This window comes from Populus euphratica, unplaced genomic scaffold (genome assembly GCF_000495115.2).
Source record: "Populus euphratica unplaced genomic scaffold, PopEup_1.0 scaffold38.1, whole genome shotgun sequence".
In the NCBI taxonomy this organism is placed as follows: Eukaryota; Viridiplantae; Streptophyta; class Magnoliopsida; order Malpighiales; family Salicaceae; genus Populus; species Populus euphratica.
In genome coordinates this window covers 151,587-169,429 of record NW_011499911.1, presented here as the reverse complement: position 1 = coordinate 169,429, position 17,843 = coordinate 151,587, and the positions used below count along the sequence as shown (strand labels likewise).

Here is a 17,843-nt window from a genome sequence, read left to right as displayed (position 1 = left end):
TCCACGGAGAGTCTAGCACAGGCAATCTTATCTACCATTGATTCTTACTTGAGATTATTTATAGAGCTTGATTTATTTATTGATAGATATTTCATTTAGCGTTTTATGTTAAATTTTATTTGAATTTATATGTTGAGTTTAATTTAATTATTAGTGGATATTTTATTTAATAAATTATGAGCTTAATAATATCCTATTCTGTTTAAAGTTTTAATATTTATTTATTATTTTTTAAATGTTAGACAGGTTTGATGATCCATTCTCTCTCTTCTTCTGCTCTGCTTTTAAGCTTCTTCTCTTCTCTTGTTTTCAATTCTTGATTTGTCCTGCATCAACAGCCTTCCCCTTTGTTGAAGTTTATAGATAGTCCGAACGCTTTTACGATACTATGAGAGGAAAAGAAAAGGATACATTTTCTATGTGCAGCAGTGAGCAGCTTCTGCTCAGAAAGCAGATATTACAATGCATAGAATATTTTGCTACAAAAATCATAATTACTGAGGATTTATGGCCCTGGGCTTCTTTTATTCTTCTTTGTATAGAAAGTTCACACACAAGACACCTGAACAGCTTTTGGTATAAATAGGCACACAGCTGAAACTCCTTATATCTTAGAGGCATCGGCTGTAACTCGGCTTAAGGCCATGGCAGTCTTTGATCCAGATGGACGACCTAATTGCTTGCAAATGAAATCCCCAGCAGAGAGGAGTTTCGCCAGATCCACATTGGTTCTCACACCAAGCCCATGAAGCATGTAGACAACATCTTCAGTAGCAACATTGCCTGATGCTCCTTTAGCATATGGGCATCCACCTAAACCCGCAACAGACGAGTCCACTACGCTAATCCCCATCTGTTTAAAATGCGAAACAGAGTTGTAGAGACAGATCAGATAGACGACGGAAAAGGAAAAACATAAAGACAAATTTTAAAAAAGTTGTGTTGGATGCAATTATACAAATCCTCGACAGATGGGGATTAGCATTTTAGTCCACTACGCTAATCCTTTTTAGTCAAATGATTATTTGCACAAGCATATTTGCACATATTTAGTTGGCCAGATTAGACTATCTGTTCCATCAAGATGCAACTGTACAGTTGTCCGGTGTAAAGAGTACAACATATCACAAGCAGTCCGATAGTAGGCTTCCCTAAATACAGTGCTGCCACAACAAGGTTCTGAGTGATCCAATGCTTACCTGGAGAGACACCAAAATGTTGGGAAGAGATTGCCCATAAGTATCATGGAAGTGGATAGCAAGCTTCTCAACGGGAACAACAGCCATTACAGCTTCAAGCATGAGAGCAACAGTCCCTGTATCAAATAGATATGAACACAAGGACAGGAAAATAAAAATAAAAAACACGACCAAACTGGGGGACTTAACTGGTCATCTTTTTCTTCCCAGGTGTAGAGCAAGGTCAGACAAATTTTTTTATCACAAGTTCAACAAAATTTTTGAAAAACAAAAAAACATAGTTCAAATATATTGCAATAAAAGTCACTAGGTACACTCTAAGTGATGCGGGAACTGAAATGAAAAGGAGGAACTAATGAGGTTAAACTAGGATATAACAAAGTAAAAACGTTACCAGGTGTACCAACACCGATTGTATCACCAAGAGATATTTCAAAGCAACCCATGTCATGAAGTTCTTTGGCCACATATGCTACTTTTGAAGGATGTATCGATCCTTCCTCAGGACACCCAATAACACATGATACATACCTATCAAAGTTCAAAAACAATTCATTTATTCAGAACTGGATGAAGGCTATAATATTCATCTTTTGTTTTCCACATAAGCTTTAAAATGCAAGTACCTACAGAGACAGTTATGCCTATATACCATAAAATATGCATTAGCACTTAGGTGTACATGTATTCTGCGACATTACTAAACTGGTACAGCACCCGTTCAAATTTTTGGAAGCAACTTATTGTGCCTCGATTGAAAGATCGTGATAACTTATACGAGTTCATGATCATGGAACCTCAAACTTTTTATTGATTAGAATATCAATCATGGTGCTAATAAAACATCCAATAAGAAACAAAAAACTACGCAGCAACCAGCATAATGACTATGGCAGAAAACAAAAACACATCCCAGTGATTGGGATTGAAAAAAGACAAAGGATAACCCTTATATATATATATATATATATATATATTCATGTACACTAAAATTATCTTATCAACTTATTATGACTTCATTTTCTTTGATCAAATTGAGAGCACAAAGATTAGTTCATAATGTACCAGTCAATCAGTAGTTTTCCCATCCACTCTCAATGCAGACAGTACAAATTAACCTCCCAAAAAATCACTAGTAGGGCAGAGAATTCATGGAAAAGGATAGGGACATACCCACGAACAGGAATTGAGAGCTCTTTAGCAGCATGAGTTACAGCACGATAACGAGCAAGACTTTCTTCAATGCTACAATTGATGTTTGACTTTGAAAATGACTCAGAAGCTGATGCAAAAACAGCAACTTCCTTAGCACCAGCTGCAACAGCTGCTTCAAATCCCTAGGAAAAGTCACAGTACATCAGAAGATTACTCCAGGACCAATATGATATTGCCAGAACTCTAGCAGATGTACAAGGGGTACCCACTTTTAAATTAGGTGTCAGAACAGGCAACCTGGAGGCCTCTAAACCATGAACTGCTTCCATTACATCTCTTGCATCTGCTAACTATAAGCAGGCAACAAAACAAGAGGAAAAGAAGGTCAATGAATAACAGGAAGGCAAGAAATATTCAAGTTCAAATTGAATATAAATAAACTATAACCAGACTCAAGAGAGAGAGAGAGAGATCATGGCTTTTGTGCTACAATCAAAGAGCAGAGTCACAAAAAAAAAATTATTTGTTTACTGAAGACAAGGTAGATGTTTCTAGAGGATAATGTTTGTCTTACAACAACAGTGTTGTTAAGAACCATTAATGCGCCCCAACCCCCCCCCCCCCCCCACCCCCCCCTCCATACCCCCCCCCCCCACCAACTCTCCCTTGCCCCTCTCTTTACTCATTGTCTCTCCATCTATTTCCCAATTGTAATTCCACCAGTGATCCATGACTTCGTTTCACAAAGGAGCAATATCGTTTGCAAGGGGACTCTACACTAGATGCTTCACTAACATCACAGAAAGGAAAGGGATATTAACAGAATATGTGAACCTAAAAGAAGACTATCCAAGAATTGGGTTATGCCAATAAACATGAGATAGCCATGCCAATAACCAATGTTGGTGTAGTAAGATTCAGACACAAGTGCATGCTTGCAAAAAGATAATATTATAAACTGAATAATCACAGCTTGCTGATAACAGCCAATTAATTTTTAGTTTATTTTTGCAACGGTAAGTAGACAAAATAACTGGTAAAGACTATGTGCAACTTGGTGGCAGTAAACAAACTAAGGCAATCAAAACCTTTTGGAGTCTGGTACAAAAACAAAGGTAAAGCTTTCATCACACCTTAAAAGAAAGATCAAAACTTGAAGAAGCTGGTTGATGCCAGCAATTCGCACAAGTATTTTCCTTATTATATAATCTATATGACTGCTTATATTCAACTTATTTTTTACGTAGACAAATACTCTATGCTTATTACAGATTGATCAATATACACCACATGAATCTGCTTCAATTGCACTATAAAACATTGACAAATAAGATAAACTTGAAGTTACAATCAAAACCTAATCAAATTACCTGAGGTACCCATTTGGGCGAAACAAAACTTGTGGCCTCAACAACTGGCAAACCAGAAGATACTAGTCTATGAATCAATTCAACCTTTACATCTGTAGGGACAATATTTTTCTCGTTTTGCAGTCCATCTCTTGGACCTACTTCCACAATCTTCACAAACTTTGGTATACCTTTCAAGAACTGCTTTTCCAAATAAAAGATAAAAAATCATGATTACAAGTTACAGGAAATTTAAATGGTGGACCATCAGACAAATGCAACAGCCTAAAAAAATAAACAAGTGAACTTTATCTATTTTACCAACAATAATGACTACAATCGTTTAAGGTCAAGATATATAACAAAATTACAGTTCTGTTTCAGATATGAAATCACCTTATTTGTAATACCCCGTATGTCTTTGTCATTGGATTTGGAACTATATTGATGATCTGGAAAATAGCGTGAATCACAACTACTTCCAGACACCATATTTTTGCTGCCTGAGCTCACACTCCTTCGATTTCCTTGGCATGAATCTCTTGTATGTCTTTTCCAAGGAAAAGTCTCTCTTGTATATTCATAATCTTCCCTGCAAAGTGCAAACAACGTTGACCTTTTTAATGAAATTATGTGAGAAAAATTACTTCAAGGGTAGCTTAATAAAGTAGAAAATTCACTTTTCTCTATTTTCAGTACCACCCAACGCAGAATCTAGTTTTTAGTTCGTGACATCATTATTGTAATAAAGTAGAAAACTGAGCATCGAATGGAAACTATCAAAGAGGCCTTATATTTTGAGAAAATGCCTAATCTAGGGGCAGGAAAAATTGGCATTGCTGCTACCCATCTTCCTTCCAGACACTATAATAAAACCCCCGCATTGTGTGATTATAAAAAAGGTAATCGTTCTTCCACATCCACAGGATCTTGTGCTAATACAAAGTTTAATCATGGATTAGCACTTACTCGCAACTGTTGGATGAGCTGCAAGTCCTTCCCTCAATCCAGCAATGTCCCATTCCCATATCATCAGCCCGGGGTCGGCAAGCACCAGATGAGAACCTTTGAATTCGCTCAATAGTATTCATGCTAGGCAACTTGTCAAAACCAAGCGGCTCTTCTAGACTCGACATTGCTGAAATAGATGCAAATGGAGGAGGAGCTGCAATTCAGGCACAGAACAGCTCAGTACTCTTCAATAAAACCTTATTAACTAGATAGTTAAATTTTGGAATAATCAAAGGCAGGAAGAACAGACAGGACATCACCATTGAAATCCAACAACAGCTAACACAATGTTTTAGCGCTGGATTCACCAACATAAAGTTATAAAATTATCTTCAGATAAGTTCATCAAAAACCATAAAAAAGTTGTATATTGTTAATGCAATAGAAAATTCCAAACAGTTAGTTGAATTGTTCTTCTATGTCAATGTGAATAATTCACAACTGCCTCAGTAAAATGCACCAGAAAAACTTCAAATTCTTGGCAAGCAATACAAATAACACTGGTTCAAAAGATTAAGCAAAGCATTCAAAACTTCAAGAAAACATCATCTTAATTAAAAGCAAACTATGCTTGATAAACCAAAATAATTCAATCAATCAAAAGCTGGAAAACAAATTGAACATCAACTCTTCCGTAAAAATCCAAACTTTCTTAGCAAGAAACCACGAACAGTGTTTATTTTCTTTAAAAAAAAAACAGATACCATTAAAAATTCACGTTTGCTTCTGTTTCAGTTCCTTCGGTGAGGAAAATAAACCAAAATGGAGTCAAATTGACCAAACAAGACAGAATTGGATTCCTATCAAAGCTTCAATTTTTTTTCCTTTCCTCGAGTTTCTTGGAAACCAAACAGAAGGTATGCAGAGCCAAACAATAAAACAGAGAAAGAAAGAAAGCAGACCTGAATTACAGAGAGAAATTGGAAAGGAAAAAAGCCCAGGGTTTCTGAGAAGACAGGGAAACCCTAAAATTTGGGAATTAGAAGCGATTGTAATAAGTTTTTTTTTTTTTTTCCCGGGAATGCAGGAAGGTTAGATGGCAGAGAAGAAGTTAAACACAACCACGTGAAGGAGTTGTTTACTAACCTTCTAGTTCTCTTTCTTCGTTAACTTTTGTTTGGTGGGAAATAAAAGAAAAAATATAAATATATAAATATATATATATTTCTGGTAAAGAAGTATATAAAAAAATTAATAATAAAAAAAGGGGGAATTTGCTTAGAGTGAACTCCTCCACCACTGAAAGCAACAATAAAATAAAAATATAAAAATAAGAAAAATAGAAGAAAAAGACCTGATACCCAACAAAAAACCACCTCCACCCACCCTCTCTTTCTCTCGTTTTCAAATATCTCTGTAACCCATAACAAAAGAAAAAAAAAAGAAGAGGAGGAGGAAAATCAATTTAATTATATATATATATATCATTCAAACATTACACTGATTTAATTATTGGAGCATGATTTTGTAGATAACTCCCATTTCTCTAGTCTAGTTTTATCCGCAAAGACAACCTAGGTCTAAATGAAGTTTTTCTGAGATTCATCGCTATTCGGCATCATAGAGACTAGTTAGCATGTGTATCACATTATTTTTATATTTTGAAATTATTCATCTATAAAAAAAAATAAAAATAAAATGATTTGGTGATAGTAAGTTTGTTTATATCCGCAAGGCACCGTCGATGTAAAGGGCACAGGAGTTCAGATCCCTTCGTTCGGAAAGATGTCAGAATAGCTATTTGATAATGACCATCTTAATTCACAAGCTCCCTTCTCCTTCCCTCTTAAATGAGTCCTCTGTTTTGAAAGAGGTCAAAGCAACTTACTTGATAATGACCATTTTAATCCATTGATCTCCTCCTCTTGCTTTAGTAAGGGTGTGTTCCTTATTAATATAGTCGGCTTTCAAAATAATTTTAGGTTAGAAATATATTAAAATAATTTATAAATATATATAATTTTTAATATTATCATATTAAAATTATAAAAAAATTAATTTAATACCTGTAGAGTTAAAAACACTCGAAAGCAAAAATAAAAATATTTCTATAACACATATATATATATATATATATATAATATTGTGATAATAATTATTTTTTAAAATAATTTTTTTTATGTTTGTAACGATCTTAATATTGTGATAATAATTATTTTTTAAAATAATTTTTTTTATGTTTGTAAACATTTATTTAAAAAAATAAAAAAAACTTTTGTTTATTATCAAATAAAAAAAAAGCATTAATTATAACTGTTAGGTAGAAGCAGGCAGGGCAGTGTTTGGGGGGCGTTACAGCCGCAGCTTTCTCACACAGCTGCCAGCAGCCCACCAAACCGTAATTAATTTGGGCATTTAAATATTCACCGCCGGAACAAGAATTACAAGTCCCAGTGTGGACGGAGAGGTGATGACCACATTTTACACGCACACGTTGCTCGAGCTTCTAGAACTTCTAACATTCTAGTACCTGTCCTCAGTCTTTGTCGTCGAGTGGCGGCCAACTGGCATGCGAGAGGAGTAGCTCAATTTCTTTTTTACGTGCATCTCCGAGGATGAAATATATGAAAAGTTAAAAATAAAAATAAAAATTTAATTTTCAGGCTTATTTCATACGTTTTAAGAAGAATAGTAAGTAAAATGTCAAAATATTATTTATCTTACAAAAATATTATCCCTTCCTTTATATTTTGAGAAAAAGTTAAAACTATACAAAATACTATTAATGTTTTATTTTACTATTTTTTCTTTGATTTTTTTAAATAAATATTCTTTTATTTTATATAAAATTATCTTAATTTTATAATTCATATAATAAGTTCAACAAGTTAATTTAAATTAATTTTTAATTAATTTTTTTAATTTTATTATTTAATGCTAAGTTAATTAAGAATAATTCAAATTGTTTTTAAACATGTTAAATTCTTATCATATTGTTAAAAAATTTGTGTATTGAATATATTAAAATATAATTAATTCTTTTAAATAACTTTTTATTATTTAAATATCTACAAATATATACACACACTTCAAAAATCAATATTACACTTTTCTAATTAGCACATCTCTCCTCGAATGAATGTTTTAAGTGTTCAAATTACTGATAAATAGTATAAATCGAGGAGAATAAAGAAACAAAGGAAAAAATCTAGGTTCATGAAATGGAAAACACCACGTTTGCGAGCAGAAATGATATGGGTGTCCTCACATTCCTACTCTTTAGAGGCCAGGGCGTAGGAGGTTACCATCCTCGAATGCTCAAGGGCCTCGGGCATGAATGTACTGCGGTCGTTGAAGAAATGAACAGAATGATTGGTATTTGATGGTGAGAGGCTTGTATGGCAGATAAACAAAATTGCTATGTTTCTACGCATAAGAAGATTGATAAAAAATGAAGAAAAGCACCCATTAATTGATGAAATTACTCGGAGATAAGAACGATAGGGTTAACTGCCAAATCTAGCCTTAAAATGGAAGGGACGATGACATGCAAAAACACAAGACTCCATGAAAGTGATGATCAACTAGACTGCAAGCAAAGTGTTGATTTGTACTTCCTATAACATGACTTTTGAGAACGTCATCGATTCAAAGTAACATCTAGAAAGCGTTCCCAAACAAGATTGCATGCCTGTTTTAAAAAAATTAATTTTTATATTTAAAATTAATTTTTGTTTTTTATTTTATTTTAATGGGTTAGTATTAAAAATGAATTTTAAAAAACAAAAAAGAATTATTGACACATATCTCGCACGACATAGATGATTATTCGATAAAATCATGTGATAAAATCCTTAAAAAGTAGATCCGAGGGGGGAGAAGTAGATTTGAGTTGGTGGACTTCTCATTTGCTAAAATCCTTGAAGGGGTGTCCTCGTCTTGTTTTTCCTATGATTATTTTTGTGAACATGAGCTTCTTCATCAATTACTTACATGTCGGTGGAATATAAAAGGATATCTTTTCAAGATAGACCTTAAAAGCATGTTCATTCATTATAATTAAATACTTTTTTTAATAAGAATATTGGAAAATTATTTATTGTCTTCCAATTACCTCCCTATACTGCTATATGATCCAGAGAATGGTCTCCCTTGAGTCCTTGTCACCCGAGGATCAGGAAAACAGAAGTTTCCAAGATGTATAAAGGCCAGAATCAGTGGAAAACACTCTTTTAGCCCAGTTATCTTTTGGCCCTCCATGACCAACATGTTTCTGGGTATCAAGCCCAACAAAAGTAGAAAAATTAAGATTAAAAACGCAAAATAAAAAGGGACAGCAGAGAGCCATCGAAAACCCTTGTCATTCTCCGTCGAAAAAAACCGTTGTTATTATTTGGGAAAAACAAAAAAAATGAATAGAGAAGAAAAGGAAGAAGAAGAAGACATAGTTTGCCTAGACGAGTCCTTCTTCATCAATGACAAGTAAACAACTGCTACTCTATCTTTAGCTCACCCCCCCTCTAAAGTTTTGTTCTGTCTCTTATATATCATGTATAATTTATTTTATGTGCAGTTACCAGTTGACCACATTCACATTCGGTTCTCAAGTTATTGAGCTCCTTTGTCTTCATTCTGCTTCAAGTGAGTTCCTTTTTCAATAAATTTGATGCAAAATAAACACAACCCACGTCTCTTTTTTCATTTGTTCTGATGCCTGATATTTTATTTATTTTTTGTTTAAAATGTTTGTATGCTTGTCTGTGACCCAAAGGTTTGAATTTAGTTAATATTTGTATTGAAAGACCTCATTTTTAAAGTTCAATAAGTCCATTTTACTGGTTGCAACTTGGACTGATGTTATCTGGTTGCTATCTGTCAGTTGCTTTTGGTTTTTTTCGCTAAACCCCTTAAACTAAATCATCCATCTTGAAAGAAGCGGATTCCTAGTAAGGACTTGCTAGTTTTCTATTTGATTTTATCAGTCTGTTAACGGTCAGTTGGTTCTTTTAAATGGGGCCAAGATGGAAAGGAAAAGGTGCAGAAAGAAAAGCTCTCGCAGATCCCATGGCATTGATAGTTTACCAGCTTCAATCTTCTCTTATTCAATCAAATTCTGGCAGGTTGCTCTCTGGATGTGCTGTGCTTCTTGCGGTCTATGCAAAAAAGACTGAACTTTTTGATTGTGCATGTTTTGGAAGACCCCTTATTACTGCTGAGAAGGGTAATCATTGGTTTCAATTGGGTTTTGAGGAAGCATTTTAGTTGGGCTGTTGTTTAAATTGCCTCAAGATTGTTGGTGAAGATAATTATGTGAAAAATGAGTTATTTCCCTGATTCTTGCAAGGCATACTCTCATTTTCGGATATAAAATTGGGCTGTGAGGTCAGGATCCTGGTATGGCGCAGACTTTGTCACCTATCATCATCACCATCTCTGCCTGTGATTGTTTTATCAGAAGGAGATGGTGACATGAATTGGAGATTGAGGGGTGGTCTGATTTTCATTGCGCGCTGAGACTTTGTAGAAGTGTTGCAAAGGCATTATTAGTTCTCATCACCAATAAAAATGGTCATGGAACTGTCTTTTCATCTTGTTTGGAGAGATACTCCATCGAGGAATATGCAATCACAAGATGGAGTCAGCAAATAACAATCAGAAAGCTTCTGAAAATGGAAGCACAAGTCCTATGGAGCAAGTTCTATAAGGACCCTCCATGAGGCTAATGATTTTGCTCTTTATGGGAGAAGAATCGCTCGGCTTTGAAGGTTGTAAGAGAAAGGTCAGTAGTCTTTGCATGCCCATGAAGGATGCATGGTTTGTTACATGATTAGAGCTGGCACCAAGAAGGAATGAATTGTGCACTCAAATCCCTCTTCAGAGTTTTAGTGTGATATTGGGAAATGTTAATTACTTATTTTTTTGTCACCTTGACATATTGACCAGTATGGGATTATCTTACAATTCAGACCAAGTTTTTGCTGACTTTTGTGAAACTGCTTTATTTATCTTCAAATTCTCTATGCTTTCCTGATCACTTTCATACAGCAGGTAATTCCGTATGCCATGTAGTTTTTGCATGTCAACAAACCAATTTGTTATGATTGTGCACATATATATGCTTAGACACTGATGAATTCAAGAAATGTTCACTTTTATTTCTGCTGGGGTTTTTGCTCAAATTTCAAATGAGAAGTTCCTAAAATTTTACACTTAACTATTTGCGAGGCAGCTGATTTTGATTTGACTGGGCAACTTGTATGGCCTGGTGCCCTGCTTTTGAATGATTATCTTGCAAAAAATGCTGAGATGCTTCAAGGATGTTCTATTATTGAGCTGGGCTCTGGTGCAGGTGAGTGATAAGTCTAAGCTATTTTTTCTTTCCTTCTTTTTTCTTTTTTTAAATTCCTATTTGTGCTTCATAATTTACTAATTCCGGGAAACCAAATTATTGCAAACAAGTTGAATCTGTATTCTTGTTTTAAATCAAAGTATTGCTAACAAGACAGGAGCTATGCCTCTTGTTGATTTTCTAGACAAATCAAATTGAGAGAGGCTTTGCAATTAATTGATAGATTGACCATTACTGCATTTTCTTTATTAGGGAAATAAATCTACTTCTAGTATTCAAAGAACTGTTTCTCTATAGTTGCATCACACAAACAATCCTTTTTAGACATTCCCCTTTGTCTAATTTTTTTTTGCTTTCTATAAATTCTATTTTTCCCTAAATTAAAAAATTTAGTTTTGAAAACCCCATTTCTGTTTCTTATCTAATTGTGATGTGATTGACTTCTTGTGAACTGCAGGAGTAACTGGAATACTCTGCAGCAGATTTTGCCCTCAACTTCTGTTAACTGACCACAATGATGAAGTGCTTAAGGCAAGGTTGCAGGATTAATATAGAATGTTAAACTATAGAAGTTTATTTATCTAATGTTGTATTGTGATGATGTATATTGTTTATCCATTTGCAGATCCTGAAGAAAAATATAGAGCTCTGTGCATCTTCTGAGAATCCAAATTGTTGTGCTGGTAAAAGGGGAAAGCAAAAAACGCAAAAGGTGGGCAGATTTTCATTTTCAGACACTGACATCTTTCTTCTACATGCAGAGCTTGCAGCTGAGAAGCTAGAGTGGGGAAATTCTGATCATATTGATCAGATTTTACAAAGATATTCAAGGGGATTTGATCTGATTCTTGGAGCTGACATCTATATCCTTGTTGCTTTTCTCTACCGTTTTCTAGAAAAATAGCAATCAGTTTTAAAAAACTAGCCTGTTCAACTGTTGACGATTTAAAAAGGGATTGGATGGACATCATTATGCCTTCAGTCAAACATCTGATTTGCATGTTAACATGGTGCTATCTCAGCCTATATGGTATCACTATGTTGTGAATTCTCTTTTGTTATTGATGCTTAATTTGGCATGGGCAATGTGACCAGCACTGAATTTATTAGTAGTTACTGTGGTGCATCTTCACATGTGTAGCATGAGTCTTATGGATGGTTCCTCAATGAGGCCAAAGTATTGAACGAGACAAATCATATTAATTACCAATGTAGCTGGTTAAATAGTTTTTTTCCCCTTCTTCCATGTAATCTGCTGTGAGTTATATATTCAAAAGGAAATCCCTTGACAACATGTAAGCTTTCAGCAGTCAAGCGTTCCTTTGCTTTTTGATACGGTGGAACAACTACTTCATGTTCGGGGAGGAAAATGCAAATTCATACTGGCTTACGTATCCCGAGCTAAGACGCAAGTATCAATTTGTGGAAGTTGCTATATTTTCTGGATTTTCTTGCCTTATAAATAATGTTCTTTTTACTATTGGATTGTGTTGTTGAGAAAATACAAATCACTTGGAAGAATTTCATGCTATGAAGCATAAACCAATGTTTCCTATATTATCTTTTGAGCAGTTAATTCGAATATGCCCAACAAGAGTAATGTTTTTATTTTGTTGTCGGCATTTTTACGTGAGTTCTATCTTATGTCATGGAGTTTCTTATATTGTCTGCTTCTAACTTGCTCAATGTAGCATATACCTCTCCCTAGGTTGTTCAAGAGTTACTAATTATCATTATATGCCAGGGCTTTTCTTTGCAATGCATATTGTTATGATCATATTTATATGGCTGCTTTTTTCTTTCTGTGCAGCATGGATTCATTGATTATGAAACAAGCTGCTGAGCATGGAATGAGGATGGTTGAGGTTACTGGGACTCGTTCTGTGGTTGGGAATCTTGAAGGAGTCATATTTGAGGTTGCCCTACAATAAAATCATCAAACATGTTCAGTTGCGAACTTGAAAGTCTGAGGGACAATGCAAGGCTGGGAATACTTGGAGAATCTTGTCTGCGCATAGCAAATGACAAAAATAATGACAATGAGCTGTATGAATCTTAAACTGAAAACCTCTTAGGCAAAGCTAGGTGTGCACGTTTCCTCTGTAATGCACTGTCTTCAGAATCAGGATTCATCCTGGATGTTTTACTTTGTTTTTGAAAGCTCATATTGAATCAAACTAATGTTAGACAGCGATGGGGGAGGATGTAATTTGTACTGCTGTTTATCGAGGCTAATAATGGTGCAATATTCTGTGTCCTTGCTGATCATTTTGAAATTTGATTTCCATGATGCCATTGAAGGAAGATATTTCCTGGATGGATCATCTGCGATTCAGCTCTTAATAGCTACGAGGTCCAAAAATCATGCCCTCCATTCGTATCCGTGGCTCTACAACGTGTTGTTTTATGTTTTCTATCCTGATTAAAACACCAATTATAAACTCTTAACTATCATGTTTGGATTTTGTGTTATAATAGAAAATAAAGACTGTCAAATTTTTCTGTGTTATAAGAGAAAATATGGACACTTATGCCAAATTTAATGTTTTCAGATACTTCCAACTTTTGCAGCGCGTGTGCCCGACCGAAATTTATGATTTTATGGTCAAAATCAAAGGAGGTCCGTAACTCGTGCATGCGGTACTCATTGACGAAAAACCATCCAATTTCATCATCTCTCGTCATAGAAAGCTTTGCTTTCACAAAATGAGCGTAATTCCCACCAGAGACCAGAAAATGAAAAACTGGGCTCTGTATCTGTGATATGGCATCATTTCGCAATTGATAAATATCATTCAATGGAGTTCCAATATATAATTTCGCCATCAAATTCTATAGATAAAAACGGCAAAAATGCAATGAATTGCCACAGGGATCACTCATAGAGAAGAAGAATAACATTTTTTTTTCATTTTCAATCTTCGATTTTCCATTATTCTAACCCATAGGATGTATGACTCCGGAAAAGAATGGTCATTCCAGTCTTCAAGAATAGTATTTATCAGATGTCTTCAAGAATCCTGTCGCTTTTATGTTTCTTCGGACTTCTGGATTTGAGAATTTGACAGGCGAAATTCTTTAAGCTGCTTCAACCATCTGTCTTCACATCACGCAACTTGTTTTACCATTCTCTTCCAAATGGTTATATGCAGCAGGGAATAAAGCTGCACCTGCTGATGGAAGTGAGCGGCCACACAATTAGCCACTTTTACGGCAATTCATCAGAAGATGAGTTCTTCAACTTCATGCGTTTTCCATATGCAGCAATGAGTAAAGCCTCAGCTCTTCCTGCAAATATGAGATGATGTGAAATAAGTCCTAATTAAGCAAAGGAGGTCTAGCACAAGTTCAAAAAAAAAGAGTCATTTTTCTCTGACTGATAGCAGTAATTGAGGCTTCTTTAACAAGTAAAATGATAGCAATAACTGCATGGGGGTATGCTAGTGATATAAAAGGAAGCTTCTTTAACAAGGAGCATTTTGTTGTTTTGGCACAACAGACAACTAAAAGAGCATCGCAGGCTTGTTGATGGGATCCATGAAATGGTAATATATTTCAGAAGAAATCTACCATGATCCTTTTTCCTTTCTAGTAAGGGACTCAATGATGGAAATAATGTTGATGCGATTCTTCGGCTATCATCCTGTCAAAATCCAGCATTCAAGTAAAACAAACTATCAGACCTGACATAAAACATGAAAGCTGGTAAGAACAAGCAAGAAAAACCACATCCTTCCATATAGTGGCTGAGGCCAGAAATTAAATAAGCCTAGCATTTTTTCTTTTTTCACTTAAAAAGACAACTCCATGGCCAGGTTTGCATTATAATTTTACTCTCAGGAAATCTCCTGGAAGATTATAAGAAAAGTTCTGCATAAAATTTTGTAACCACCTTAGATAAATTAGGAAAAGAATTACTACAGCGTGAATTAAAAAATACTAAAACCTTGGTACACCTGCACCTTAGATAAGTTAGGAAAAGAATTACTACAGCGTGAATTAAAAAAACACACAGACCTTAGCACACCTGCCTCCGGCAAGTTCAAGATCACTCTTCCATGTCATAGATGGTACTGGAACTACAGAGAACCCTGAGGCAACTAACACCCCTATCCATAATCCATAACCAAATCCTCCACTCCACCATCCCTTCATTTAAGAACAAGAAAATATTTCAGTATTCGATCCTTCCTCATTCCTTATCATTTTCTTTTCAGGGTTATGCCAAACCAGGTAAACATTGCTAATGATGTTATCTCAGAGATGCAGTTACACTGAGCAGAACAAAGTTTTGTAAGCAGAAAGAAAGAAACAGATGTCATTTAATAAAGAATACCAAGCTCCAAACATATCTAAGGAGTCATACTAACCTGTTTCCCATCTTGTGGGAATGGGGTTGATTGTTCTACATATGCAGTAGTTCCTGAAATAAGGGAAGTGTGGTTTGTCCAACTTTCTCAATGATGGAAAAAAAAAAAGTAGAAAAAAGTAACTAAGACACATGAACATCAGAACCACATATAAATAATACCAAATTTGGGTATACTGGAAAAGGAATTTTTATAAAAAGGTTGGTTATGCTCCCACCAAAGGGGCATGTAGGGACATTAAATTGCAACAACTACAATATCTAATTGATCTGTAGTTTTAGTTCCATAGATCATAAATTCAAACCGGTATTTCATGTGTAAATAATTTATGTTAATTCTTTATATTAACTCATGATTTTAATTCGAAAATTTCAGATAAAATCATGGCAACTATCATTTTATGATTTATTCATTAAGTTTCTAAGGAAACAGTGCCTTTAAAAGTCTCACGTTCGCCCTTTGTCCCAAAATCAACCACATCGCACAACTTGGATTTTTCAGATCAAGTTCTGTAAGGCCCTTTCCCTTAATTAAATATTCAGTTTCTGTACAGCAGTCAAGAGATAGGAATTAAGTCCACCTAGCCAAGGCCATTAAAATAAAAAATAATCTAACAGCTGAAAAGTATTGTGAAATATAAAAACTCAACTCAACTAAGACTCAATATCAAACAAATCACAACTCAACTCAACTCAATTAGATAGACATTAATAATCTCGAACCGGTTGCAGTCGGCTACGATGTTAGAAACATGAAATGTTCATATTGACAACAACATCAAGATGACAAAAACAATTATGGAGTATTGCCTCATTGCACCAAATAACAATTCCAACAAAAATTTAACAATTTTTTGGAAAAAAAACTAGTCACGTACCAATTGGAGCATCAAAACTACGAATCAATTGAACGATAGACTTAACATCTAATCGCTTCCGAATTCCTTTTCCAACCATTACTTTCAAGTGAGGGGAATCAAACACCTACCAAACAAACCATCAATTAACACAAGACGTTATTATTATCCAAAGAAAATGTCAAACAAACGTCTCAGCCCAAATTATTATCCAAAGCAAGTGTCAAGAATCATCTCGAACCATAAACTTAGGCTATTATATGAGGCCCGCCTAAACATTATTATTATCCAAGGGCAGTGTCAACAAAACTTGAGCTATTACGTGAGATGATTTATATTATTCTCTGACACATAACTTCAAAAAATATATTCACCAAATTTCTTCAAAGCAACATTCTGTGTCAAAAACCAAAATGGATCATCAAAGAAAAAAGAAATTACCTGAGCAGAGCAACCTGACTCATCGATTTTCAATAGTGCCAAAGCACCGGAAACATCAGGGTCAACACCAATAACCCAATTGGAACCCGCATTATTCCGGGTCAAATCATCTCCGCCCAAATTTGTAGTCTCAGTCTCAGTCTCGTTAGGTAAAGGAAAAGTGAGAGAGTCTAACCAATTCTGTTTAAGTTGGGCAGCATCGGCTACTTTTTCCCTAACCTTTACTCTGTTTCTTGAAAGTACGGTCTTTTTTAGAGGAAGAGGGGTTGAAGAGTTTGTAGTGCAGAAGGGTTTCGGGGTGGATAAAAAAGGGTTCAAGGGTTTGATGACGAGTTTTAAAAAGCGTGTGTTCATGAATTTGGGTTTTAGAGATTGCAGGTTTCGTGGTCTAATCTGGAGGGTTTCCATGCGATTGAATGGTCTGAGAGCAAGAAATTTGTGGAGTAAACGGAAGAGGCAGGTAAGTCTGAATGTTATAGGTTCATTGTTGGATCCACTTTTTTTCCAACACCGCCCTGACCTGAGCCTCGAGGCTAGGGTCACTTTGGTTTAGAGGTTGGACTGTAACTGTAGCTTTATCTGCAATGGAGGTGATGGAGAGAGACCAGATTTGTTGGCTTTTTTTGTTGGAAAAAAATTGAAAAGAAAAAACCCACCTTATCTTTCGTGCCGCGTTGTTCTTTATTTTTATTTTTTATATTTTAAAAATATTTTTTTTAAAAATTAAATTTTTTTATTTTTTTATTTATTTTAAATTAATAAATTTTTAATATTTTTAAATTGTTTTGATACTTTAATATTAAAAATAATTTTTTTTAAATAAAAAAAGTATTCACATATATTTTTAATATAAAAAATTATTTAAAAAATAATTACAACAATATTCTCAAATAAACTACTTCCAATCTCAGCAAATAGTAATTAATAAAGAAAAACAATATTAAACAATGAGAATATTTTTCTATTTATAAAGAATATTAAATTTAATGGGTAAATAATCTTGAATAACAAACTAGACTAAATAATAATACAATTTTTTCCTGAATAGATTTTTTTTTCTCGATAAACAATTACTATGTTAAACGATTTGTGTTGTTTTTGTTCGTACCAATCGGAAAAGTTGGGTTGTGTTTAAAGTTGTTTTTTAGAGTATTTTTTTTAATTTTTCAAAAT

General features: G+C 34.5%; 3 protein-coding genes and 1 long non-coding RNA gene across 7 annotated transcripts in view; 2 read left to right on the top strand and 2 right to left on the bottom strand.

Moving 5' to 3' along the window:
- Window positions 1–365: 365 nt before the first annotated feature.
- LOC105133932 (Aldolase superfamily protein) lies at window positions 366–5,845 on the bottom strand. 2 transcript variants are annotated; one of them, XM_011038093.1, is made up of 9 exons: window positions 5,801–5,845; window positions 4,673–4,868; window positions 4,100–4,295; window positions 3,725–3,904; window positions 2,624–2,704; window positions 2,373–2,536; window positions 1,594–1,730; window positions 1,200–1,315; window positions 366–853 (listed from the first exon to the last, which is right to left on the bottom strand). In XM_011038093.1, exons 2-9 carry the CDS (start codon window positions 4,837–4,839, stop codon window positions 605–607), a joined length of 1,290 nt encoding a protein of 429 aa, XP_011036395.1. In that variant the 5' UTR covers window positions 4,840–4,868; window positions 5,801–5,845; the 3' UTR covers window positions 366–604. The 2 variants fall into 2 exon arrangements, with proteins under 2 accessions (XP_011036395.1, XP_011036394.1); XM_011038092.1 differs by lacking the exon at window positions 5,801–5,845 and adding an exon at window positions 5,617–5,794.
- LOC105133939 (uncharacterized) overlaps window positions 2,711–17,843 on the top strand; it is a 46,324-nt gene continuing 31,191 nt past the window's right edge. The window contains exon 1 of the long non-coding RNA XR_843900.1: window positions 2,711–2,937. This is a non-coding gene — a long non-coding RNA (uncharacterized LOC105133939). The remainder of the gene's footprint in view (window positions 2,938–17,843) is intronic.
- On the top strand, window positions 9,012–13,305 carry LOC105133933 (Putative methyltransferase family protein). 2 transcript variants are annotated; one of them, XM_011038095.1, is made up of 8 exons: window positions 9,012–9,136; window positions 9,228–9,295; window positions 10,884–11,003; window positions 11,461–11,534; window positions 11,629–11,686; window positions 11,765–11,866; window positions 12,303–12,415; window positions 12,814–13,305. In XM_011038095.1, the coding sequence occupies exons 1-8, from the start codon at window positions 9,066–9,068 to the stop codon at window positions 12,844–12,846; spliced, it is 639 nt and encodes a 212-aa protein (XP_011036397.1). In that variant the 5' UTR covers window positions 9,012–9,065; the 3' UTR covers window positions 12,847–13,305. The 2 variants fall into 2 exon arrangements, with proteins under 2 accessions (XP_011036397.1, XP_011036396.1); XM_011038094.1 differs by having other exon boundaries at window positions 9,014–9,136; window positions 12,303–12,411.
- Window positions 13,760–17,325, bottom strand: LOC105133934 (uncharacterized). Of its 2 annotated transcripts, XM_011038097.1 has the most exons (6): window positions 16,671–17,323; window positions 16,251–16,356; window positions 15,374–15,426; window positions 15,021–15,152; window positions 14,574–14,646; window positions 13,760–14,291 (listed from the first exon to the last, which is right to left on the bottom strand). In XM_011038097.1, exons 1-6 carry the CDS (start codon window positions 17,076–17,078, stop codon window positions 14,212–14,214), a joined length of 852 nt encoding a protein of 283 aa, XP_011036399.1. In that variant the 5' UTR covers window positions 17,079–17,323; the 3' UTR covers window positions 13,760–14,211. The 2 variants fall into 2 exon arrangements, with proteins under 2 accessions (XP_011036399.1, XP_011036398.1); XM_011038096.1 differs by lacking the exon at window positions 13,760–14,291 and having other exon boundaries at window positions 14,380–14,646; window positions 16,671–17,325.